At 44.2% G+C, this 27,956-nt stretch overlaps 1 protein-coding gene across 7 annotated transcripts in view; it reads left to right on the plus strand.

Annotated features, from left to right (window-relative positions):
• LOC127593336 (partitioning defective 3 homolog) overlaps positions 1 to 27,956 on the plus strand; it is a 170,165-nt gene that overhangs the window by 116,155 nt on the left and 26,054 nt on the right. For all 7 annotated transcript variants that reach the window (XM_052054708.1, XM_052054707.1, XM_052054705.1 and 4 more), the window contains 2 exons: positions 10,063 to 10,191; positions 15,335 to 15,646. In XM_052054708.1, coding sequence (XP_051910668.1) covers positions 10,063 to 10,191; positions 15,335 to 15,646 — 441 coding nt within the window. The remainder of the gene's footprint in view (positions 1 to 10,062; positions 10,192 to 15,334; positions 15,647 to 27,956) is intronic.

Here is a 27,956-nt window from a genome sequence, read left to right on the forward strand (position 1 = left end):
GTTTTGCTGTTCAATGCAGCATCGAGAAATAATATATATATGCACATATATACTGCACAATACTGTATGTAATTGCCGTGGAAAATACCCCAGTGGGAACATGGAAAATTACCATACATTTTTTCAACCCTTTGTGTCACTTAGCTGATCAAAGGATGTTCTCAACAAATAATAGCAAAATTGTTTACTGCTCTTTTTTTGGGGAGGGTGGGTATTGTTTGGTATCATGCACATGTAAAAGATTCCTGGCCGAAAGTAGCGTGAAGGAGATGTGCTGGTGGAAGCTGCAATATTGAAAGGCATGGCGAGGGCGAGGAAGTCCGGGGGGGCAGGTTTAAATGGGTGAGAGTGGGAGCATGTGCACTGGAGTGAACTGGGGCACCAAGGGAGAGTGGAGGAAGAGGGATAAAAAGAAAAAAGGAACAGTGCAATGAGAAAAGAAGGGAGCTTTTCACAGTGGCGCAGTCACGACATCGTGAAACTGTCTGCCCGCAGGGAAGGATTAAAGCTTCCCAAGCAATTTAGCCTTTTTTTTTTTATATATACTTGATGTCTGCACCCGTTTGCATGTTAGTGTGCATTTTCATGAAGGATGTGAATCCTGCGTGTGTGAGGCATGTTTCCTCATGTGTGTAGATGAAAAGGCATGTTAATGGGATCTGGCATCACCCTCACCAATTCTCCAACCCAAAGGCAGACACACACACCCTCAGTGCCCCGGCCCCCACTCTGATAAGTACCGCGCCTGACGTCGAGCCATCAGCCGACATCGGAGCTGGCTGTGACAGCCGCGCGCCCCCGCCTTCTCTTTGCTCCTCACCCTCCATCACCCCAGGGGACCTCCTCGTCTTGCTCTTCCCAACAGATGAATTCCCACTCAAGGCTACCCAGAAACGGGCTGGAGAAAAAGGGCGTGGAGAAATACATGATGTGGAAGGCCTTTTTTCAGTTTATTTTTCTTAGGCAGTGTGGAAGCAAGCTGGATGTGTGGGTGTGGGTGTGGTAGAGGTCTTACGTGTGTGCAATTCACTGACTATAATACAGATGCCATGCGACAAAGGCATGCCCTAACTAATGTGGAGCATGAGAGTAAATGTTGAGCCTGTTCCTGCACCATTCCATGTCTTTAGCCCATATGAATGTTTCTGCTTATGCGGGTGGGAACAGCAGATGTCTGCTAAGCCCGTTGGATCATTAGCACACCGACATGACACATGCATTAGCCTGGCTTTTTATATACGCACACAACCATTCCGCCGGCTTGCCTGATAAAAATCGGACTTTCCACCCCCATGCGCCACTGTTTGCCTCTGTCATCCTCAACGCACATTCACATATGCTGCTTGTGTTATGGCGCAGTTGAGTTGAAGACGGCAATTAGCCACCTCCACATGTGGGCCGCAACATCTGCTCGGCGTAATCTGGGCAAAAATGATAATTGTTCCTCATTGGCGCCACCTTGCTCATCATCATGTGTTGAGTACAGCTGACGCGAGGTGAAAAATAACAATCGTAATGCAACAAAGGCAATCACATGTAAACACACATCATGATTCGTGATGACCACGAAAAAAAAATCCACATATGGGATTCAAATTTCCATGATGAGCCAGGTTTTATGAATATTTTTGTCCATTATGACTTTGACCTGCCTTATACTGTATGTTGAGCTAAATAGATGAACTGAGCTGCCTCTGTCACGCTTACATGTTATCGAGAGAACTCGATATCCTAAGTACAGTCGCAACTCAATGTCACCAGATCCGTATTTTTTCAAATAACTTCTGTTCTGGCAATGACTTTAAGCAGAGCTACTTTCTCAAAACTTGACTGAGTGAGACATCCCATTACTTACTGTGCTGGAGGTCATGTAGCAACGAGGCGCAGCACAGGGGACACATCAGCAGTTATTGCAAATACAAACATCGATGTTACAGGAGATGGTGGGGAAGGCAAGCGGACACCTTGTTTTACAAACCTGGAAGCAGCTGTGCTGCGGGCCTCAGCGAATTGGACACCACTTTCAGTTCTACAGGAGGCTAACGTGTTTAGATGTAAGGAGAGACATTAAGTGATCAGATTAAGGAGTGGGAAGACAGGACTCTCTGTGACTTTAGCCGCCACATGAGAATGAGAGATGACTGTACGAACCATTGGTGGAGACCAAAGAAGTGGAAGGTTTGGCTCGCCAAGTTCTCTTCCGATTCCTTTGACCATTTGACGCGAATCAAATTGGGCACCAGTGGGCCTACATCAGACACACCCACAGTGATTAGGTTTGGAATGATCACGCGGTGCGCCGATCGAGACCTTGAAGAGTGGGAGCGTCTGGTTTGTGTGTGAGGAAAGATGGTGCTGCAAGACAGATTTAATTGAATCTGAAATCTTGTCAACCTGAAATGAGATCCAGAGATGTCTCTCGCGCCGCGTCTCGGGCGGCGAGCCGATGTTCGCAACCCTCTCGTCTGTTATTAAAAGAGCTCAAATTAAGTGGAGCGGTGCACCCTTCACTGTTAGGCCTCCGACTACTAATGATACAACACCCGAGGGATCGCACGCAGACCTACCATTGTCTCCGACTTCTCCCCTCAAGATGTGCTTACTGTGATGTACAAAAGCCAAAGGCTACATGAAATTTGTTGTTTTAGCGGGTAGATAACTCTATGCATTGTCGAGGCAGACTTACTCGCACTACTTCAAACCCCTGCACTTTATAAAAACAACCGGAAAATATCAATCAGACAGTTCTCCAGTGCACATGGGCGAGTATTTATTTTTCCTTCTGAAGAAAGTGGAACGGAAGCTAGCCTTACAATTAGCAATGCCAGTCACGCTTGATCTTATAGCGAAGAGACAAAAGAAATACGCATTTGAGAATGTATTAATGTAGTCCTTATGTGCAAGGTACATGAAGCACTTGCTACTGTAGAACTCATTGCTAGTCTGCTCATCCCACCACGGGGGGCTTAGCATGTAATGAAATAGGGGCCTTTGGCTGAAATGACCTTTCCCATCCGATGACTTCCCACCTGCTGATGTGTGCGTACATCTCGACATGTAAGCCATAAGATGGGTCGTGGTGCAGGGAGAGGAGAACAGTGCGGGCAAGAGAAAGAGTAAGCTGTGAAAATTGCTTTTGAATTACAATGGTAATATCAATCGATGTTGGATTACGCCACTGATTTTCATCAAAGGCACCCAATTAAATGCAGACCTATAGTGCTTCTCGTGTTGTTCGTGTCTTGACGTGTTTGGCATGTAATGGACCATGGTTTTCAATTGACTGACATTATTTTAACCCAGAATCTGATGTATTTATTTTTTTTCTAAATTGCATTCCTAAGTCATTCTGCCTTGTCCTGAAGATCAATTTGGAGGTCTTTGCCTGGACAAACTGAAGCTGATCCCTTGTAAATGACACACAATTCACAAGAGACAGTCCATACGACAATGTGTACAAAACATTGAAGAATAACACACATACAGCAATGATCAGTCTTATGACTATATATTATGTCGATAATATATTGTCATAAGACAGATGTGGTGCGGTGTGCATTTGTGCAAATTTCTTCTGTTGCTCATCCTCACTTTACTCACAATTAATGTCACTCCCACCCATTTCTTTTTCCGCCGGTATGCACACCCATATCCCTCCCCGCCTCCTAACATCCCATCTGCCCCATACATTCATCGTGGCATTGACAGAAAGACCTCTCTCGTCTCCCTCTGGATGCCGAGGAGGGTGCGGGGGGGAAGGGGGGGCGATGCATATCACGGATCAGTGCTTCTACTGTCTTCTCTCTTCAACAGACTCAAATGCAACATTTAGAACAGTGTGTGTCCATGCCTGTATTCCAAAGTCGGTCTGCGAGACACAAAATGCCCTTGACTGGCTATTTTGTTTGTTTGTTTTTGTTTTTGTAGAGTAGCTTGGAAATAAGTCAATAATTTATTGACTACATCACAAAGACAGGAAGTAATTACAAGGAGAAGAAGAAAAAATAAATTGACCAAAGTATAAATAAATATCCAAACATTAAATCAGATTAAAATTCCACACAGTCCCGTACATATTTATTTTGAATCCACAACTCTCAATTACGGTTTCTACTATCTGTGGTGAAAGTTGTTATGAATACAACCTCCCGATATATGTTTTTATTGTATTTTTTTTAAAACATATGTAACACAATATCAGTGAAACCACAGTGCCCCTTCTCAAGTATCCGATCCGCCACTCTGTGTCGTACAGTGGCAGTGGCGGTTGCCATCATCAAAAGGACCGAGTATACTTTGGTTACTGCGTCTGCCGAATCCCAATTTTGCGTGCCTGCGATGGGCGCCGGCAGCCGGCTTGAGGATAACGAGAGTGTCGGCGATCAAAATGGACCATTAGGAATGCAGTGTGCCGCGCCGTATCTGGGTCACGGACTGAGCCGCCAACGGCAGCGCCTCAACTCGGAATCCTCAGCACTGACCCCCCCCCCCCCCACTCCCTTCATTCTCATCCCCATTCTTGTATCTCTGTGCGCGAGCATGTCGCCAGGTTTGGTTAAACGCGACCGTCGTCAAATGTCTGCGAGCGTGTAAGATTTTGCGTCGTACTCGTTTGTGTTTGTCGGGGTTATCGCTGTGCCTATGCATAATGTGGATTCCCATTCAGCCAATTCCATCATGCCAATTTCCCTCCGAGGTGTTTCTATGTAAATTCTCCTTCAGAACCTCCCCACTCACTGTGCTTACGCACTCAAACAAATGGATGTTTGAATCCCTCCGGATTGTTTATTTGTGCTGTAATGAGAGACTTTCATCAGGGGGTGTCAGGGATTTGAAATGTTTCTCATAGCTAAAAGAAAAACGCCCAAACATACACACTCGTGTCCATGCAGTGGGCTACGATTTATGAGAAACATTAAAGGCAATTATGTTGAGGGAGGCCTCTTTTTTTTTTTTTTTTGTATTGTGCAGAAAGCACACGTTATCCATTGTGTTGCATGTGCGTAGCGATGACAACACGTCGGCTCACTTGAGCGTGACTGCTCCTGATACAAATGGAAACGTCGTTACATCAAGAAAATAACTCTGTTTATTATTGATGGCCTTATAATGATACAAACTTTATTTGGCCGTATCATAATGCAGCCTTTACAAAGAACGGTAGTACTGGTAAGAAGCAAATGTCGTCTCCATAAAACTAGCATATTATTGTGAGCAGTTAAAGCGAGAGATAAAAAAATATAAACAATATTAAGCTGGCCTGCCCCCGTGCATGTAAATCTTTCTTTTTAGTTGTGATTTTTTTGTACACGAAACAACCAAACTGATGACCACAGAAATGGACTCCTCCAAAGTCCAAAATTTTCTCAGCCGGCTTGTTTTGGAACCAATCGAAGATATTGCCTGCAGTGTGTCCTCCCACGAGTGCATGGCCTAATCATGAATAAATACATTTCATGCCTCCATGATGCAGTACATACTGCTTTCCCAGCCAGCATGAAACCTTCTGAATCCCATTCTCACCCCATCATATGTCACCCCGCTGCGTTCTTTCTCTTTCAGAACACATTTAGCAAGCTCCCCCCCCCACAGCTGAAAATCATCTTTCGTCACACAAGTCCCAAGCGTTCTCATAGTACGATTCACATTCCTTGATTATGTTCGGCCTCGTCCTCAAAAGCCCCATGTTTATCTGCACACTCGTGATACTTGTACTATGAGAGTTGCTGTCCCCAAAATCAAGTTATTTCTGCTTTCGTTTTTTTTCCCCCCAAACAATGTGAGCAAATGAAAATGTTGAAACTATTCTTTGACAAAGCCACAAGTCACCCTGCAAATGTGTCAGAAATTGTAGACTGTGTCGGACTTCCAGATGCATCAATAGTGAAGGCTATCCCCCACTTCGAAACAAAAGATTAGGTGCACTTGCAAGAGCTAATGAGATTTTCTCGAGAAATATTCTCGTAAAAGAAAGACAATCACATTTTGCTCACTTCTGCAGGTGATGTCGTTGCAGTGGCACACAACAAGAAATTACAACAATAGACGACGTAGAACGTATCTGAAAGCGGCCGTTGAAATTAATCAAATTACGTCATCATATCTGCTTGAATGTGAAAGAAAAAGTAAATGGAGGTGAAGTTTATTCTTTTCACCCTTCACAGCAGCAAATGCCTCAAATGCGTGTCGGAGCTCCCGCCTGGAAGATTCGGATTAACTTTCAGGTTGGCCAAGCAGAAACCAAATGACTCGTCCATGTCTGCCCTTGAAATTATCTTCCCGTCACTTACTCCCATACAGTAGATGGATCCTGTTTATTCATGCGTTCTGAGTCCCACGTTCCTTTATCAACTCGGAATGATGCAAAGTATTTTACGGCTAATGTTCTGAAAGTAATGACGCATTTCAGGTTGCTGGGAAGTCGGTACAACCCCAAAGTGTTCTCGGTGAATGAAGTACAATGCAAAGAGGCAAACATGGCTGACAACGGCATCTCAGAAAGCGTTTGCCTTATTCGTGAGGAGACAGTTTAACAGCAATCTCTGACAACAATTTCCAGCCCTGCTTTGTTGAAGCGTGGTGTGTGCGAATGAACAACCCTGAGACGAATTGCAATGGTTGATCACGTCTTGAAATCTCCCACCCGAACGACGGGCGCAAACGGCATCGCTGTGCAAAACCGTGTTTAGGGGACAAAATGACAAAGTGACAGAACTGATCTTTTCCACACATGTCAAATTGTTTTACGGACAAAAGCCTGAAACCAAAATTAGCGTGGTATGTCTGCACAGCACAACGCAACAATTAGCGCCGGTCGCTCCCAAATTTGAAATCCAATGTTACGCAGTATGGGTAGATTTGCTCTCGGTTAAAGTTAAATCACACACTCACACACACTCATATCAAACGTGAGATTGACTATAGCTGAAGTCTATTTCTCTCATGAGCTTGCTGGGCGTAGATATATTCAAGGCACGACACCGAAATTGAACGCTCCGACTTTATTCCTGGTGGGTCGTCACATTAGTCGCCATCAAAGCATTGAATCTATTTGATATAACGGACACGTGGAAGATTGCATACTGTCCAAATGAGGCTCGATGGCCATTCAGACATTTTCAGGCCAAGTGGTGATGGATGGCGCAGTGCTCCAGCTTTGCGGGTGACTCCTACAGGTCATAGATATTCTCTGGGCCCATCTGCATTCGCTGCTTCACTATCTCATTGATCAGACGCGCGTGTTATCCAGCTGCGCGCTCGCTATCTTTTCATTCAGTCGCAAGCGCTTCACTCCATCTTTCTTTGTTGTTTTTAGAAGAACTCCGCACGCGTGCATTCATCACTTTCAGTTGACTGCTGCTTGCCTCAGTGAGATAGATGCTGAAGAACGGATCATTAAACAGTACCGCGGCCAGTTAGTCACAAGCAGAAGAGTAGATCGCAGCTTCGTGGGGATGTGCTGGTCGATTTACATGGATAAAATAACTACGCCAGAGCTACTGTAAATACGATTAGCAACATAGGCCTCGTGCGAATTTTATGCAACTGCTTTATTTGTTTATTGACACGGAAACGGTGAATATTGTGAAGGGTTACACCCACCGGAGACTGCGTCGGGTAATGACGATAATCGAATGAGGTCCAACACAAGAGATTTACCAGAACCCTACCCACAAAAAGAAAGAAATACAAGTACATATAGATTTGACAGTCGTGAATATGATTCAAAACTTCACAAATTGCTGAATAGCTTTCCAGATTGGCGTAAACAGTTGTCAGTAGGATGCAATTAGTACCATAAACATATTACACAGATACGACGACATCGCTCGTCTTTTGTTATTCTGGAAAATCAAATCAAAGTATCAAACAAGTCGACTGAAATGAATGTCTTTTGTTTTGGAATGTTTTGATGTGACATTTGTATTCGTTTTATGAATCCATTCCGATGTTGTAATTGAGCCCTTCGGTTGTTGTTTCTGCAATGAGATCATGTAACATTTGTGGCAATGAAGAAATAAAAAAATCACATGGGTAGCAAAATCATGCAGACCTTAATTTGCTCTGGAGAGTCTTGAGAGTGGTAACCATGGTTACACCTTGTAGATCTAACAGCGGTTTTGTTCAAGGTCACCCGCTGATAACAGTCACAAGTTGCACACATTTGAGCTCCGCTCTCTGTATTTTGTGTGCAACCGCTTAGACAGCAGCTTCAGATCCAATGGTGCCTTCACACTGGCACCTTTTACTTCGTTTTCATTCAACTGTAGTTTGTTTCCTCTTTTGCTGCATCTTACCTTGATCTGCTAAAGCCTGCGCATGGACGGAATACATTTTTGACTCGAAATGGCTCTGCAGGGATGAACATGATCATTTTTGGTTGAAACACACTATTGTCATTCAAGCAGTGTATTTCAGTGATCAATCAATATGTTATTATCAAGCCATGTCAAATTCTCTGTCAATACAGCATGATTCATGCTACAGTGCCAGTTTGAAAAAAATAAAAGAAGTGACTGAATTGTCTTTCCTCCTGGCGCCGTTTAACCCAAATAATTGTAATTGCTCCTCAGTAGTATTTTTTTTTTCGCTACACGAAAAAGGCCGTAGGAAATACTTTGATGTTCAAGTAAACGTAATGTTATTGCTTGTCTCGATGGACCGGTGACCAATCCAGGGCGTGGTTTCCCTTTTGCCTGCAGTAAGCTGGGATACGTTCCAGCTCCTTGCTACTCTCAACAGGATTAAGTGTAATAGTGAAGGAAATATGGAGTGTTTGTCTTTCACTTGAATGTTTCACACTGCCAGTAAGGAGGAGGTCACTTTTCATTTGATGGCTGCTGATGCCCTGGTTCTGTCAAACCTGCCAATATATTTGACAGTCACAAATTACCCAATGCACTGCTGTTGATTCAGAAGATAAATTGAAAGTAGACTTTTTTTCTTTTTTTTTTTTGGACGTTAGAATGAAATCTGTCACCTGCGGAGATGATGGAAAGCAGCCTCAGGATAAATTACTGACTCTTACTTCCTGGAGCTATTTGTTGATTAATTAATTAGGTAATGCATGTAGTCTGCGGATGAGATTCCCAAACATTATCACCTTGACCTCTGCTGGGCGTAAGCACAAAATCTCCCATCTAGCCGCAGACATTTTTAAAATATAGCTCATCCAAAGCAGCCACGTCCAAGGAGGAGTCGTTTTTTTTTTTTTTGATGGCTGATGTTCAGCCAAGCTGGAATGCTAAACAAAGAACCAAAGACCAGCCAATTTTATTCCACTTGGACAAAATGGCGCGTGAGCCCTTGGTTGTCATCGTGAGTTCAGCCACTCTCGCAAGCTTATTTGTGGAGGTATAAAAGTGGAAATCAGATCTCTCGCACTGCCACAAGCACATAGGTGTGAGTTATGATGTTGACGTCGTCCGATTGTGTAGTTCTCGATATTGTATGACGGTTTTGACTTCTCCTCATGAGGACACTATTCTTCTCTATTGCATCCCTCATCATTTTCAGCCTGCGGGTCCGCTGCCGTCGATTCTCTCAGTACCAAGCTTGGCTGACCCGAGTAATTTACCATCCTATTCCCATTTCACCGTGAAGCTGTCGTGGCTTTACCGCCACACGTGTGTAACTGCTGTGATTTAAATGTAAAATATTTGCAATGTTGCGGGACAACATTGCATCCGTCCTGGTTTCCTGTCGTTCTTTCCAACTTACTCAGGAGCTGTCACTGCTCTTCTTGGCTGTTAATTTTCTGGAAGGTGACAGGATGCCAGAGGGTGTTTACGATTTTTTTTTTTTTTTTACTTGATGTTATTTTTTTCTTTTTGATTGTATTCACATGAAGGAGACTAAATAATTCAACCAGAAACGGCGGAGACTGTGTTCTCAGCCGTCTCCCCCGGTACACACTGAACCTGAAGAGTCTGACAGTTTTGACACTTTAATTTCCTTTCTGAGCAGTTTAACCTGAATATCGCCGGATGAGGGAGGTGACATGCGACTTTCAGCAGTCGGAGAATTGCAAAGTAAATGCGCCCGCACCTCTCTTTTGCTTAGGTTTGGGAAGCAGCGCGGTAATGAACAGCCAGCAGACAGAGTGGAAAGGAGGGCCTCCAGTAAATCTAAAGCTGAAGATGTGCACGCCTCTGAGGAGGACACTCAGCGTATGAGGCTTGAACAAGAGAGGTGAGTGCTCAGCACAAGTTCGGGCCTGTTAAAATCTTCTCAGCAAAACTCTTGTGAAGGGGAACAATGCTGAAATGGACCGTGTTCACATTGTATTAGATATTTTTATTTTATTTATTTATTTTTTAGCAAAACGGGAAAACTGAAAACAAGGCATTTCCAAAAGGCTAAATGCATAGACTTGGAAAAACAATGAATATTCATGCCTCCCATTGAACTATGTTGACATGAATATTCAGCATCTTCAGAGAATTCCATTGTAGTGCTCCAATCAAATTGTGTAGACTGGCCATAAAAACAAAACAAATACCAATCTTGAAAAATGATGTTTCAATTCTTAATAGTTAATAGTATTTATAGCCTATTGTTGCCTGTGCTGTTCAGAAGCACTCACCTAATGGCGCTTGTCTGTCCCTGTGGATTTGGCATGATTGAACTGTGCTCCTAATTATAGCAAAATCAACGCGGCTCCGCATTTATTTCGCACTGCAGCCCGCCGGTGCTGTTAATCACTCTCGAATAGACTGTCCTTTCATATTTTCCGTCGTTTCGGCTTTGTATTAGTGGACATTGGGGTGCGCGGGGGAAGAAGAGGCATTTCAGTTTGCAGGGTTCGCCTCATCCCTTGTGGATGAGCCCTGTTGAATTCTCTAGCAGGGGGTGGGGGGGAACAATATTAATGCGGGCTGAATGAAAAGACAGCTTGCTGCCTCATTGTTCTCCATCGACTAAATGAACTCGCCGATCAACCAGCCGCTGGTAATAGCGGCTAATTGAATAGAAACAATAGGGCTTGATATCGCTCCCTCTTTCGGCAAATGAAGAGAAGGGTGGAAGGCTGTCAAATGCGGCGGAACGGTTTGCACACACACACAACCTCACAAAGACTCTCTTCTCAACTGAATGAAACATCTGGAGGCCTTGCTCAGAAAGCGCGAGCACTTTCCTCCCTGGTATTTGGCTCAGACATGCGGCGAAGGTCCTCCCCGCCACCAGTACACCCCCCCGCCCCCACCCCCCATCCCGCCCTCTTCTCTCTGGCTGAGGGCCGAACACATTTTCCTCAATGCGCCCCGGAGACTGCCCGGCCCTGCAGAAGGAGCTGCTCCATCCAGGACTATCTCCTTTGAGCACTTCCCAAAACGACTGTCATGCTAAGCAGCATAATCAACACGCAGACACACAGAGAGCGCGGGAGATAAGTGCAATTCGCTCCTCTAAAATGGACACACGCTATTTAAATCCCAACCGCTGTCAGACAATTTCTTTGTCTTGCACCGCATTCTCATTCCCACTCCGTTCTGCATGCGTGAGCTCCCATCCCAGTTGCTGGTGCACGGGGCACACCCAATTCTTCTATTCTTTGGTACCTGCTCTCAAATCCCATCACTGCGCCAAGCCTGGATTGTCCCCTGGTTAGTGGAAAGTGAATCCTGAGGGAAATCAAACGGGCTAATAATAATCCCACCTGGCCTGATGTCAAGCCCATGTTGAAAGTATTCAGGTTCAGATGGGCCCACAAATGTGTCTTGTTACTTTTTTTTTTTTTGCATTTCACCGCACGTGATTCCAAAACTCACTTGCTGGGTCAGTGCGACCCTGGAAAGGCTGCAACCCTAATTCTGATTTATAGGCAGTGATTAAATTGAGTTGACACTTTTGAAATGAACTGTGTGTTCCAAGGAGCAGTCAACCAGGCGGTGACTCCAATGATTGCGACTTAATATGGTTGCTAAGATGAAGAATTATTATTCAGGGGTAACAAAATGGATTCCCTGATTGATTAATTAAATGCAAGAGTGAAAGGTGTCCCTCAAGGCTTGTATTGTATTTTACCACCGACATTTTAGATGGAAGGCGGTGAAATCATCTCAAACGTTAGCACTCTAGATGAAAGCAGGCAATCGAAAGCTTTATTTTATTTATTCATTTTTTAAATTTTGGCACATTCTTTTTAGTGGAGCTTATGAACTCTTTGGAGTCGCATCAAGGCAGGACTTGAGCCCGTAGGGTTTATCCTGATCTCTATCCGTTCAGGCCAGTACCGGCAGCCATCACCCTGGCCTCTTTTATACTTTGCGGACACGCTTATCTGATTGGTTCCCATTAACAAGACTGTGGAGACAACAAGGTTTCCCATTGGACCTTGTCAGGCTTGGAAGCGCGGCATTTTCTGCGGCTGTCACCCGCTTCCATGCGACGGCCTTGGGAGAGAAAGGCTGAAAGAAAGAGAGCATGTGTGGTGCTGTTCAAGCCTCTATCAGTCTCTGACTTATCTCTGCACGTGTTGGCCCCGAATCTATTTTTCCGGGCAAAGTGGGGGCACATAACCGACAAGTTGACAATGCTGCCTCTTCATTTTATGCCTGACGTGAGCTCCATTCTCTGTCTTCCTCCGTGGCAGTTGATTATGATGTCCATTCTCTCTTATCTGCTCGGCTCTGCTTGGCTTCTAATCAGCGGCCGGCACTCCACTGTGACTTTCCTCGTCCCTGTTCCCCCCAGACCACCAAAGAGCATTTTTTCCTTTTTTTTTTCCTTCTCCAGCACCGTTATTTTAATTTGTCACGTGTCTACTTGCTGACTCTGTCCAAAAATAATCGGACCAGTGTTTCAGATCATACAGCAATTCACTTTGCATACAAAGAATCTCGATGAGGTGTGTCTCCAACAGTATGTTCCAATGTTCCATCACCATCCTCGATTAATGCCAACGCCACGGACGGAAAAACTAAAATAGCAGCCAGAAGAACGCAGACCACCATCAAGGCCAAACATTCAATGGCTGTCTCATTTCTTTTGTTTGAGCAGTCTTATTATTGCCGTTAGTGCAACAAGCAATAAGCATTTTTAATGGGTTCATGTTCAGCACATGTAATACCCCTCCCTTTTTTTCGCACAGTACCTCTCACCTGTGTCCAGATTAGAAAAAAAAAAAAGCAATTTGCTTAAAGGCACACTAATGCCCTGTGCAATTGGGAAATCCCGATTGCACAGGGCATTAGTGTGCATCGTGGCCCCATTGTTATTATTATTCTTGTTTCTCAAACGACATCATTATTTCACAATCCTATTTGAGTTCCCTAAGTTCAAAGGAAGCGCGAACTGTGTGATGTGGAAGTGTGATTACGATCATAATTATTTTTGTGATTACAATTATAATGATTTTGATACCTAAGGCAAGTTAATGTGATTATCTCCCCTGTAAATGAACACCCTGGAACACGGACAATTATCTCTTCGGATTGCATGATGCTATTATGGGCCAAGTGTCAACGGAAAAGATGGGCTATCTGGGAGTTTGTAATTCTGCACAGACAGCTGCAAGGAGTCATTTGCTGCACTTTTGATTGAATTCACATATCCATACGCTGCCCTCCATCTGCTCTTCACAACAAATAAAAATGTTTTGATGAGGCTGCAGTGAAAAGAAAAGAAAAAAAAACAACTATTCAACGTGTATGAGAAAGTCAGAGTCTTAGTTTTGTTTTTTTCATCTGCTACGGTGACAATGCATACCGAAAAGGCAGTCTCTCAAACTTTTAAGAGTGTTGACTTCAAAATAAAGTGCCTGGACGTGGACCGTCCTCTGTCCCCTGACTGACTTCTGTTGGGCCGATTAAATATTAACGAACGTCCGCTGACTATTTTTGGCTCAGAGTAACATTGACAGTGGAAGGACATTGGGTGGACTGACAGGTTTTTACCTGTCTCTAATTTCCTCTCTTTGAACGGGGCGGGGCGTGTAGACTTTCTCAAATCCAGTGTATGTGTTACTCTGGATTAGTTTGTAGTGTTGTGAATGCTGCACTGCTGTTTGCGACCCTTCCTCATGATGGCAACATCGGAAGGCTCTAACAGAGTTGTATTCGAGTAAAATAATGCACACATAAACATTTCCCTGCAGGAAAGTCGCTGTGCTTTGTGTCATCAGTCCAGGCAAGGGGCATTATCACATTACAAATGTCAACGTTGTCATTTTTATAAATCTGATTAGTTCTTCAACGAGGGCTGGGGCTTGGTTCCCAGTGGACTTCGGAGAACCTCCGCTAACACTATTTTCGAGTCCTTCCTGGCAGAGATCAGACATCGCTTCAGCCAGATGGCAGGTTTAAGGGATTTGGAGAACTGTGTTTTCCAGTTTTGAGACTTACGTTATGTCTCGCTGGGCGGGGGGCTGCACCGAGAGCGCACGACTCGTGCTGTTCGTTAAGAATTTCTACATTGTACCTGCTCTGTGGTCATGTAAATAATAAAAGAACAGACATGTTCATGCACGACTGAGGACTGCATATCATACAAACACCGCATCAGGCCGCCATCAGAATTTAATTGTGGAGATAATGCTGAGCAAATGGGATTTGGGGAGGACTGGAAATAAATAAGGCGGTCTTTGAGTTGGATGTGGGAATTGGGTTAATCCGCCGCTGAAAAATGGTGATTGTCTGAAATATGATTACTGTTATTAAAAATACAGACATGGAGGACCGAGAGTCTGGAGGGGATTCAAGGCCTGTTTCAAGCGTGTCAATCGTCTGTGAGGCAACGGTGAGAGAGGAGTGGCGTTGGATGTCAAAGGTCGTTTATGACCTAAGGTTAAAGGGATGTGTTGCAATAGTGGAAGGGAGCACGCTGGTGTCCGTTGGCGCAGACGTGTGTGTGTGTGTGATCCCACGACGGGGTTGCAACATCTGGAACCTGTGAGCAGTCGGGTGGCTGCCGTCAAAGTGCCTGCAGCGGGAGGTCGACCTTCAGCCTCTTACTCAAATGCCAGGTCTTTTCACTTCCTCGTTGGCGCAGCATCATTAAATCGTTCTGTTCGCCACTTATGCATGCGCATTCGCCCCTCTATGAGACAGGAAGAGACTTGTGAAAGACACCATTGTCTTGAGCTGACCCCTGCGAGGAGAAAAAGCAAGTAGGAGAAGGTGTAGTAACGGAGGTCGAGAGGTTCTATGACTTCCTACCTCCTCTAGGCCGGGCCCGGATTTCACAGATAAGATCAATTCAGGTTTCTGGTGGCTCATTGAAACCGTCATCGTTGAATAAAAAGAAACATACATTCAACCTTTTTTTTTTTTTTGCGTGCGGATATCAGGCCGAAAGTGAATAATCTCAAACTATGACCTTTGTTTTTTCCTAGAATACAGGCCAAGAAGCGTGAGCTCCGGGAGAAGCAGGCAAAGGAGCGGGAATACGCCGAAATCCAAGATATCATCGGCCACTCCGCGTTGAGTTCGGACGAAGAGCACACCTACGCTGGCATCGGATCTTGGGACTCGTCCGCGGACGGCAGCAGCTTAGACCCTTACGGCAGTGTCCACCAGTACCATCTCCCTCTGGGTCCGCAGAACCCTCATCCTTCTTCCAATCTTCCAAACAACAACCCACCTCTTGAGGCGCTCTATGCTCAGGTCAACAAGCCTCGCAATGGACGCCCTGCATCTTCAGATAGGTAAGTCAACAGTTGATGATGGATGTCGCAATGCTTCTGACTCATGATACAAATGCGCTCAAGAGGAACGGTAAGACGACCTTTATGCCTTTTGTTACACAGTTTACTTCACATGTGGCGTCTCATATGGCATATCAACTTTGTTGCGGTTGTATTTTCTCATTTCGCTTGTCACGGATAACAAACACTGCACACTTGACAACAAGCGGATTTCATAGGCAAGGTGAAACACCAGCAGGAATCTTTTATCTTAGCGCTAGAATGTAATTTCATGTATTTTTTCCCTCATTATCCCTGGATCAGAGGTAATCCTTTCAGCCTCAGACACTTTTTTTTTTTTCCAGTCATGCTCTGTTTGAGTTCATCTCCGTTTCACTCACGGCTTCTGTTGAGCAAAGATTATCTTGGTGTTGTACCACCAATGCCATGGAGAGTTGAAATGGCGATAGCAGGTTCCAAATGAATTCCAAATGCTACTTAAATTACTCATTGATTTTGTTGCGCTCACGCCTTTTTAACTCAAATGCCAGGAGACAACATAGTTGTTTGTGCAGTGAGCAGCTTGGATAATATGTCACGGATGTCACTAAAATGCACACTGATTTGAGCTTTCAATGGAACACCTGACGATAAATACATGAAGATAAGCAAATCTGTCTCACTGTTTTCTAAGTTAGGGGTTCAAATCCAGAACCCCCAAGCTTTTGTGTAGAATTTGCATGTTCTCCCCATACTTGTCACGGTTTGTTTGTATTTTTCTTCCACATAAGGTTCATTGAAGTACATTGGATGTTACGGTACTCTCATACCTGGTGTGGCTTATGAGTGCACACAGTCCAACATATGTTATACTTGTTGTTTTGGTAAACCGGGAAGCTCATATTCAGTGTGTGTGTGTGTGTGTGTCTCCAGCTCCACGAGATGCGTATATAATAATCATTTTCAAGCATCCGTCTCCATTCTTTGACCGCATACTATCCTATATAAGTCAGTTACAGCAGCAATGACATGATTATCTGGCCAAACTGATAACTAGCTCAATCCCTATGCCAATACAGGTATGGCCCATCAGTCGCAAGATAAGATATAGCCCCAGAATCTTAACGTTTTATATTGGAAATATTTTTTTCCCCCCAAAGCCAATTTTGACACTGGCAAAACTAAAGATTTTCCGGCAGTCTTGGATATGATTCTATTAAATATCAATTAAAGCCGCAAGGATACAAAAAAAAACAGTGTGGGGCTTTCACTGAAAAAAACACGTGGTTCTTTCCCTGAGAGAAGTCGAATTGTGTTTAGCAAATTCCGATTGCATTTATTATTAGTAATTCCCTCTGACCATCTGGCTAATGTTGTTCTTTCTTTTTTTGCCCCCTCCTTGACAAATGTTTTTGAATTGAAATCCAAATACATTACACTAGTCATTACATCGTCTCTGAGAGTAATTGGTTTTTTAAAGCAAATAACTCCGAAAGAACCTGCCTTGCAGGGTATTGGTCTTCCACTCTCTTGTCTGACTAGTTTCGTGTGACGTTTATTTTTTTTAATTGTCATGGGTTCCAACAGTGTTGTATGTGAAATATATATTAAAAAATATATAACATATACCTGTATATGAAAGAGGTTTTTCTATTCGGTCCATTTAACTAATTCGAGGTCGTTTCCAGACCCTCGGATGAAGAGATTAGGTCCACATGCCTCCAATTGGCCGTTATGCTTTATTGTTGTTTTGCAATTTGGGCTCTTTTTGTGTTTTACAAATGTACATTGGTCGAATGTCTTCATAAAAGCATTCAACCATGACTCACCCACAATTTCGAAGCTGCCCACTTGTTTCACCTCTTTAGGTCATAAAACGAGGCTGCAGCTGGACAAATAACCCGGATAGGCACGTTTCTGTCTAATGGACCTTTGGTAATGATGCACTGATGGCAAGGTCACGATGACTGTAAAGATGGAATGAGTCAGACCATGTCATTAAAAAAAAGAAGATAAAAAAAAAACGTCGCTCACTCTGCTGTATTAGCTGTACTGTTACTTCACAGTATGAATCTCAAACGAGCTCGTTTGACAGTTTATTACCAGGCCCGCTGTAATTAGAGCTGACAGATCCAGCCATGTTTGGACAAATGTGTCACCGAGTAAAAATGACGGACAAGAATAAAAATGCATTCTTCATTTATGTCAAGGTTTATTTCAGCACAGCAAATTTCACTCAAAGTCAGAGCTTTAATTTTTTGTTTTTATAGCCGAGTTAACTTTAGAGGGCTAGAAAGAAGTGGCGATTGATGTTGTTTTAGTTTTGCGACACCTTGTTCATTAAAAAAAAAAAAAAAAAAGTTGTCCTAGCAAAATGGAATGACCTCATTTCTAGACAGACAGCTGAGAAGTTAACTATTCCATCTGCCAAGGGACCCCGGGGTTTGGGTGACTGGCACCGGATGACGCGTTTGAGCACGAGAGCCTGACAAGTGCCAGCCTCCGAGGGATTTGTGGGAGGCTGGCGTGAAACAAAGCATCACCTTTTGAAACTGTTGTTTGATTGACTGCTGCTCCCATTAACCATCAGGATTCGAATACAGAATACAGAGTGAGAGCGCTGCAGTGGTGGAAGGAAGCATTGGGGCAAAGCGGGGAGGGGGAAAACAAAAAAAAAAGACGTGGAGCGGATAGAGCTCAGCAGTGCAGAGCTTTTGAAGTCCTGTAAAACTCAGAGAGGCTAGCAGGTAGGGGATGAGAGCGCAAGAACTCCAAGATCGACACTTAAAGAAATACTTTTCTCAAAAGTCGAAACCCACACTTGCATGTCCTTGAAATTTGATCACGAGGTAGCTAATACATTTTACGAAGCGGATAATAGACCAGGTTTTCCATCCCTGGAGGATAGATAAAGTAAGTGTATCTTTCCTGGAAATTGAGACACCGCGATGGAGTACGAGTGTCCCACTGAAAATATGCAATATCAACTTGCTGAAGAAAAAAAAACAGCTCTTATGCATGTCATCTGTACTCATATTACATCATAATCTCACTTTGGACACACCTGGTCCAACAGAACCACTAATGCAGCTAAATAAGATGTGATGTGTGGAATTCTGCCGCGATCGGTCGCTTGCTGAGCCGTTACGAAGTCAACATTTGTTTTGTTTTCTCTCTCCTCCTTAGTTAATTAAGTCTGCAATCAACAAGCCGTCTCTGTGATTTTTATTGTATGCGTTTCATTATTTTGCAATCAAAAGAAGATTAACGGCCCTTTTTGATGGCAACATCTGTAGCTTTGATTAAATTCCACCTCTCAATAATTTATTGGTAAACAAATTAATCTTTTACGAGCCACGCTTCTGCGTGTGACTTAAATAACAGCTCTTAAGTCTCTAATAACTTTTCATGTTGCTCCCCAAGGGAGCAAACACCATGCGCATATTGAAGCGAGTTTGCCTTAATGAGACGCATGCAATACCGTTCTGGAGTAGAAATGAACTTTAAAAAAAAAAAAAAATAATGGAGTATCTCTGTATGTGTTGGGAAGTTTATTCTGTTTTTGTTTTGTTTGCCAAGATGAGCAATCTCAGTGTCAACCATTTTTATTTGTCTGATCTACGATCATGTTTGAAATTGACGTGACCGGAATGGTTAGTTCCTTCACGGTCCTGTTCAACTCTTTCCACTGATACAACTGAGCAGAGACTTTAATGAATTGGTGAATTAGTCAACAAAATCTGAACAGTCAAGATACTTGTTTGGGAGGAATCTGATGAGTAAAGTGGTATCATCCGACACCTGCCTCCCTGTGTGGAGTTTACACTTTCTCCCCTTGCCTGCGTCGGTTTTTCTCCCTGTACTTCCTTGCCCGGTAGGTTAATGGAACACTGAAAAGTGTCTCTAGAAGTGTGTGTGAGCATGAATGGTTGGTTGTCGATGTGTGCCCTGCGATTGGCTGGCAAACCGGTTGAAGGCGTACTCCGCCTACAGCATGAAGACAGCTGGAATAGGCTCCAGCACGCCCGCAACCCTTGTGAGGAGAAAGAAAATGGATGGCTGGTGTAAGAAGGAGAGAGAGAGAGAATGGTTTCAAAAAAATCCTGGTCCTTGTGTCTGCTGTTGTTCCCGTGCATGTTGTGAATGTTTTCATCCAATGCGGTCATAACAGTACAGCTCTGGAAAAGCCCCCTTGTAAACCTTGTACCATATGTTCGAAAATAAGGTCTCCGTGCGGATGCCAAAACGCTGGCTTTTGCCCTTCTCCTTTCAGTCTGCGCTTGTGCTATGATGATAGCACAGGAGGCCTAATGTAGAATATGTACATCAAACTTATCACATGGCTCTACGCAGATAGCAACGTGTATCTCCGAGGCAAAGCAAGTGAATTATTTTCATGCCGTTTTCATTTTTCCTCCCACCCTTCTCTCCCGCTTCACGGAGAGGCCCCTGTGGGAGAGATGTGATGAGATGGAGCACGCAGAAAGCAATTTATCCTCCGTTTGTACCATTACGTTCATTTAAGAAAGCAAACAGCCTGCAAGCAGACCAACAAAGGGTATTGGGGGGAAAGTGGGGAATGGGGAGGGGGGTAGTGAGATACACAGACCCACCTCTCATTCAACTCAACATCAAGTGGATCAAGCTGATTAAGCTTGCACGTACAGTATGTGTTTTTATCAATACGTCAGATGAAAAGCCTGGAAGACATGCGAGTAATACCTAATGAATGTTCACAAGACGATGAAAGGGAGGTAGAGGGTTGTTTTGCAATGAGCACGGGTTCTTCGACACAGACATATGCAAAAGGGAGCTGGGAAAAGCTTGAAACGATCCCTACGGCTTTTGAAAACTGCTGATCAACTTGTGGCAATCAGCAGCTGCAAACAGATATATAACCTGCAGCAGTAACTCTTTCCCGAGGCACCAGCGTTTGACACTTTGACTTGTACTGGTGCTCTTGAGAGAGGTTATCAAGATGGGGAAAAAACCATATGCCGGAAGAGGCTCAGTTGTTATCAACTAAGAAAGGTTACAGCAGTTAGTTTACATGACAAGCTTTTTTTCCGCTCTAAATATGATCTGGGAAAGGGTTCTGCTGGGAACATACATATGACGAGGTCGACAAAATGTATTGTGGGCCACGTACGGCCTTGCTCCATTGTGGGCCACGTACGGCCTTGCTCCATTGTGGGCCACGTACGGCCATGCTCCACTCTTTAGTCTGGCGCACCGACCATCAGGGGTCACAGATCTTTTTGATGCTAAATGCTACTACTTTGGTCCTGATGCGAACCAGTTTGCTATAGACATATTTCTGAAATTAAGAAAACGGGGGAGAAAAAAAATACACCTTTTGTCTCCAGTCAGTTAAATCAACGTAGTCCATTTGGAGTCAATGGCATAATGTAGCAGGCCTGTTTGTTGACTTTGAGGTTACATTCTGCTTTTCACATGCTCGATAACCTAATTTCATAAACTAATCACAAATCCACTCTGCTAGCATAACATTGTTGCTTTCATCCTGCAAACAGGTGCCCCCATAGAGCCCTTGCCAGAAATAGATCAGGTGAGGAAATTGATGGAGATGTGTGGCACCCTGAGCCGAGTCGGATGCAAAGATGCGCGCCACCTCATCTTTCTTACCTTTCTCTCATTTCTATCTTTAGTTGTGTTCAGTGGGAACACACGTGCACATAATGTAATGTAACGCGTGACCTGAGTGTGCCACGGATGACATTAAGCCTCTCTCTCTCTTTTCTTTTCTTTTCTTTTTTATTTTGTGCACTGGTATTTTCGCTCAGGCTGGAAAATATAAGTTAATGCTCTCAACGGTAACGGTATTATAGTATAGTAAAACCGAATTAGAGCTCCTCATTTTGCGTTGACGCTGGTCAGTGTTGCCCAGACAATGCAAGAGTTTCATTATTTAGCTCATGCTCTCTCTGACCTGTTTATTATTTAGTTTTGCAATGTTTTGGCATGGACAAGCAAGGAAAATAGGTGATCAAAAACGCTTTGGTAAGGTGAATGGGGCCCATCACTCTTCGAATGCAATGCAATTATATGGCACGTTTGAGAGAATGATGACCATGAAGCAGTGACACAACAACTGAATGATGGTTCTCTCCGGGCAAAGTGAACTGTGTGACATTTACTCAGTTGATCTACTGTCAAAATAGTGTTTATGTTTTCAACAAGAGTTACAATAACCATCTGGTTTTAATGTCAACGTCAATGGCATTTTGTTTTTGACATGTCATCAGAAAATAAAGCAGATCACACAAAAGGCTGAGGCTCCCCTATTTGTTTCCATTTTATACAGGCCCAACCGGGGCATCGATTTGGCTGGAGGATCCTTTATGCGGGATTTGACAAGTGGTCTCCTTTGTTCGATCACCTGAGCCAAACCTGTTTGAGCTCCCTGTGAGACCTCATAAAACCTTGTCGGGGCCAGCAGACATAGACAGAGTGCCCGTAAAAATGCTCTTAGCCGGTCACAACCCAGTAATGACAACACACAGACTTATTTGTCTGCCGTAATGGGACCATGATGTCATCGCAGATCATCCTGGAGCCATAGGTCTTGAAACCTGGCTTGGTCTCAAAGAGAAGGAGCTGTCGTCAAGAAAACCGAGTATGTGGGTTTTGGGTTTCTGCTTTACCCTCTGTGATTAGTGGACTCTGTTTACGCCGGTACAACGCGACTGAAAGGTATTTTCACCGAGTTATCGTCTGTAATAAATTGCTGAGTTGGCTTACAATTGAACCGAGTTACAGAACTTGCCCGTCACCACGATTGCACACCATGTGTATTTTCGGCTTCTTTGGATTGTTAAATTGAGCTTGTTGTAACATTGTGCAGGACTTTCTCAGGTCTGGGTGTGTGAATGCCACTCTTAAAAACGGGCAAACTCCTGTGTGACTCGCTATTCTTTTGCTCGACAGCATCCGCCGCTGATGGTCTCTAAATGTCACGGTGAGAGATGGGACCCCGGAACCACTTGTCTATACCGCAGTGATTAAACATAAAGTATAATCCTCATCCTGCAGTTATATGGCGGTCATTAAAGGCTCACTGTAAGGCCAACCTGCCTTTCCCCTCAGATAATGGTCATGTTTTAGTGATAGTTGGCGACGTCAATTAAACTCCACATTCGTTTTACGACTTTTTGAAGCAAGTTGTTGCCGATCCATTCCGTGGCGGTGAGGCTCTGTTCGGAACCTATGATTTCCAAGGCGGTTTTTCTTGAAAGCAACTATGATACACAAGTATTAGCGCGTGGCACGTCCAATTTGTCAAATGAAACAGGGCACAGATGTCGGTGTACTTTTGTGTGTGCGCGCAGGCTCTTTCTTTTCATTAGAGCCAGGAGGAAGACGCATACACACCCAATGATGCGCCCGTACTGTAAATACGCCGAATGTGGAGCCCCCAAAGCTGATTAGTTAAACTTGTGATTTCCAATTTCAAACCCGTGACACAAATCCCGCATTTCACATTTAATCTTCCTGCAGACGTGGTTGGGCCCGTTGCCGTCCCGCGTCGCCTCAGGATTTTTGGTTGTGGGGTTGGAGGTGGGGGTGGGGTGTGTGTTGATGATGGTAGCCTGTTAATCAGCTTAGTTAAGAGGATGAAGAAAAAGAAGGAAGACTGAAAATGTGATGTTTCTTTATTTTGTGCATGCTCGTTAGATGCCCCGTTAGTGAAAATTGTCCACACACGATGGATGGTCATCTTATCAAAAGCTTCGTACCCGCCACGTAACCCGCCACACGTTCACGTACCTCGTCGTGAGCAGAGAACAATCATTTCCTTCTTCAATGATTTTGCTTCTGTTGTTGTTTTATACAGTTGTTTGTTGGTGCCGGATTTGAGCCTTGCCATGCTTTTACACAGACAACACTTTCCTGTACTTTCTAACCGGGACAATGGTCTTATCTTATATTTTTGTTTTAAAGAGCGAGACTGAGGGGGAGTTCACTGCTCTGTCTGCTTTCTCTAACCTTGTAATCATGTCGGTATGTTGTGTAGTCATCACGACCCTGCAAGCGGAGAGAACAATGGGGATGGGGGGGGGGGGGGTCAAAGTAAGATGGTGTGGAGAGAAAGGGAGACCCAAAAGATAAATGGCCAATAAAGTGCAGTCATGGTAGAGGAAGAAATATAAGCGTAATGTCTCCACTTTCATATCTGTGCGGTAGAAGTTATCACCGCCTTTACACCTTAGACCCTTAGAAACCAAAAGAGGATCCATTTTCCCTTCTTCACAAGCTCATTTTCTCAATGATGCTCTGTTAGAACCTCCCCGCCTCCCCTTAAAAAAAAAAAATCACAATTATTTTCCCTTCCCATTATTCACACTGCTGCTTTGACATTAATATAGTTTGACTTGCCCTGGTGCGTTTTTCACCTTTACATTTCCAGAAATGGTAACGCAAATAAGGCTTCTGGCGGGTGTCCTAATAATGCAACGGTGGTGATCAGCATCTCTGAACTTTGAACTTAATACCTCCGCATAACATTGATTGATTCAAATGTGTAATAATATGAAAGAAAACGTTTGATAGTCGTACAGTATTTGTAGCAGGCTGTGCGGATAAAAAAAGCCTTAAAAGATGAGGCAAAGTAGAGAAAGACAAAATGGTGCGAAGGAGCGAAACATGCCGAGGTGATCCTAAGGACAAAGAGAATCCCGTAGGAAGAGCGGCTGGAAGGGATCGTAATGAAAAACAATTCACTCCTTTGCCTTCCTGTTTAGGCCGCAGCTGTAGAACTCCCATTCCATCATTCATCCGTGCCTCTGTGGAGCTGTGTGAGGTGTTGCCAGTCTCCGCCAACGCTCCATAACTCAAGCCTTCCTCTCCAAAGAGACTCTGCTCAAACAGCACCTTTTTCCATCTCCTCCCAAGCACTCTCATCACTCCCATCAGTCTGTCTTTAAAACAACCAGCGGAGACATAAGAATCAACAGCCTGCGATCATCAGCGTAACTCCACATCGCTACTTGCCTCATCCCCACAGGGCCTGAGGGGGAAATGTGGCAGACATGTGGTTGATCTTGCTCCTCTGGGAGACTTTAGGAAAAATTGCAGCAATCGAGTCTAGAGGGGCTATAATTCACCGGGCCTACTCCATGATGCTGTGACATGGTTATTAGCCATATAAACTAGAGCTGTCACTGTGCCATTATTGCTCACATTCGTGTGAAACCATCCGTTTATTTACTCATTTTCGTCTGAGTCAACTGTTGGTTGCACTTTTGATGACTTCAGCTTATTGGGTCTTTGTCATAGGCTCATGAACATTTCATTAAAAAAAGATATGCTAAGAGGAGATCAAATCACCAAGCTTTCGTCTTTGATCGCAAACAATGTTGTGTCTATGTGCACACACAGCACTTGACTGTACCATACTAGTTTTGACTTACCCTGCCGGACTATTTTGCCGTATGAAGCCTCCCTCCATCACTTAATTACCTTTCCGAGGTCTGATGCTCCACTTCATCTTCAGCAATACTATATTTCAACTCATCCTTTCCGTCTCGCGCCATCTCACTTCTTCACTCGTACACTTTTTAGCATCCTCTTTGACATGCACGTACACACTCGCATGTCGGCGCCCTGAGGAGTTGCTGTCAATCACCCATCAGGCTCCCGGGTCAATTTGCCAGGCTGCCAAATGTGTTGTATCAGTGTGCTGCTCGGTGTCAAGAGCCCTCATTATAGGCCAAAGGCTAAACCAAGGAAGAGAATGAGTCTCTCCTCTTCATTATTCCCATTCCCCCATGACCTCCTAACCTCTTTGTGCTTTCTCTGACTAAATATCGCCACCCCAACCCCCATACGTCGGCATCACAGCAGTACTTTTCACCTACCAAACCGGCACAGCCTCCTTTTTCCTTCAGGCTTCAGGCAATTGCTCCGGCGACGAATGTGGATCCACTCATGGTTCCGACTTTGTATTTCTCACATCTTGCGCTCTTTCTGACTTGTTATCTTGTTCTCCCAAAAGCGTTCAAAAGAAATGGAAGGCACTGCAATGGAGGTTTGCTTTGTATAGACTGCAATAGATGACCAATTATTTCCTTATTCAAGTGTGTGACAGTGACTCCGGGACCTTTAGGAGGGCTTGACATGTTGCACTTTTTTCTCAGGAAGATAAACTCCGACAGACACAACCATCATTTTTGTGAGATAAACTGTTTTAATCCTCAGGATGACTTAAGACACTGTAGGAAGAGTCAAAATCAGAGCGTGCATGAGGACGCCAGGCACAGTAGCTAAACCTAAGGCCCATTCATCTTTTCCTCTTCCTTCTTCAACTCCCCCTCCTGCTCAGTGGTCCATCCCAGCATATGCCAATGTCAGGCTATACAGTGATGCATGCCCCTCGTGGAGACTGTTCATTCACCTCAACATATGGTGCTTTGCCACTAAGGGGGTAAAACAAAAGAGGAAGTGTGGTGGGGGAGACTCAAAGACAAGAGAGCATTCTCAAAGTGATTCGGGGGCACGCTAATCCTTCCTCCCCTACCAGGTGCTGAGAGAGGAGATAACCTGGTAGCCAACACCAAGCATCAGGCCTCACCACGTAGACCCGTAAGTGTGCTGTAAGTGTGGCCAGGTTGAGTGACTGGCTGGCTCGGAAGAGCGGCGAGAGGGATAACAAGAGCGAGTAAGAGGATGTGAGGGGACTTTGTCTTTGTTTTTGCAGAGGCTAAACAAGGATTAGTGGTTTGCTGACATATTCTGTCAGTTGCCCCACTGTGAAGTCTGCTTAGAGGCCACAGCCCAATAATGAAAGTGGCTTTAGTGAGAATGACCTTCCCCAGATGTAGTGCTTCACACACGAAAGCAGTGACTTTGCTGATTCAGGATTCATATGCTTGAGTTGAGAATCAAACTGAGAACCTCTCAAACGTGAGGCAGACATGCTAACCACATACCCCCCCCCCCCATGCTACCTTCATTCAATAATATATTTATTGATGAGTGTCATTTTTACTGGTTTAGAACTAAACTACAGGGGAGCTTGTGGTGAGCATGCTGTCAGCATACACATTGTGCACTTCGTGATTGACTGGCAATCAGTCGACTGTAGGTAGGCCCATCCATCAGCCTGCCTGCACTAGAACCGGACTGCACATCATACCAAATTGTGAGAAATTCATCTCGCAGTCATGGCATTGACCAAAATATTATCATGTACTTTTCTCGCTTGGAGAGGAAGGGAGATGATGTGATAAAATCCCACCGAGCAAGAACAGACATGACATCACCTTGAATGCCCCTTTCTTAAGCGACACTTTGGAGATTGTTTAGCGTGTTCCTTCGAAATAACACTTAGGAACTCATGGGAAGAACGCTTTCTTTTTTTTCCGCGCAAGAAACATTCCCAGCTGGATGACATGGATTAGTGATGTGTTTTTGTAGAAATAATCACACTAAAACATCCTGCCACCATGAAACGTTTGCCTGTGGTTGCAGTGGAGGCCATCTCTCTTTGATCAAGGCACACTTTGTTTGGAAGTAGCAGGAGAGGCCAATAACTGCCAATGATTGGAGTTTTGGTGTTATGGATGACTTCAGGCTTGACTTTTGTGCATTATGGCAGATAACATCACAATCAGCACCTTGTCGGGCTTTTTGTGGGAAAAAATGGTGCAAGGCGTGTCAAGATGAAGCGCTGTGAGGTGTTTTCACAAACACGAGCCACAAAAGAGTGAGAATGCATCACATCATCTGTAAAACGGCAAAGCTTTAGAGAATTACTTTTCAGCAGCGAGCGGAGGAAAAAAAAATCGGAGATAAACTGGTGTGTAGCTTAACTTTTGTGCATATCACGCAGAGAAGAAGACCACACACATGCAGGCATTTAAAAGAGATGTCAGTATCTTGGGGGCTGAGTGCCTTCTTTTGTTGGCAGGGCAAATCGGCCCATGACCCTTTGGTTCCAAAGCCCAAGAATGAGTGACTGCTGCTTCCTTACAAGCGAACCTCCAAAAAGCCTTTTTAAATGCAACTCCTCAAATCGGACATGGGGAGAATATGCAGACTTGACACAACTGAGAGACAAACCTGCAGTTCTGATCTATCAGGCAGGCATACTAACCACTGCCGCATTGTCCTGCCTGAGCAAAGGAATAACACCCATTAATATTTATTGACTTTGCTACACACCAGGTATTTGGGAATAGCATTAGTCAAGGTGTTTGTGTAGCACAAATTCAGTTCTTTACTCAGTCCCTTCCGGCCCCCTTCGCCCCAGCGCATCTATATCTGAAGAAAGGAGCTTGACGTTCTGCTAGCCTCGCGCTCCGTCTGGCTT

Source organism: Hippocampus zosterae, chromosome 20 (genome assembly GCF_025434085.1).
Source record: "Hippocampus zosterae strain Florida chromosome 20, ASM2543408v3, whole genome shotgun sequence".
NCBI lineage: Eukaryota > Metazoa > Chordata > Actinopteri > Syngnathiformes > Syngnathidae > Hippocampus > Hippocampus zosterae.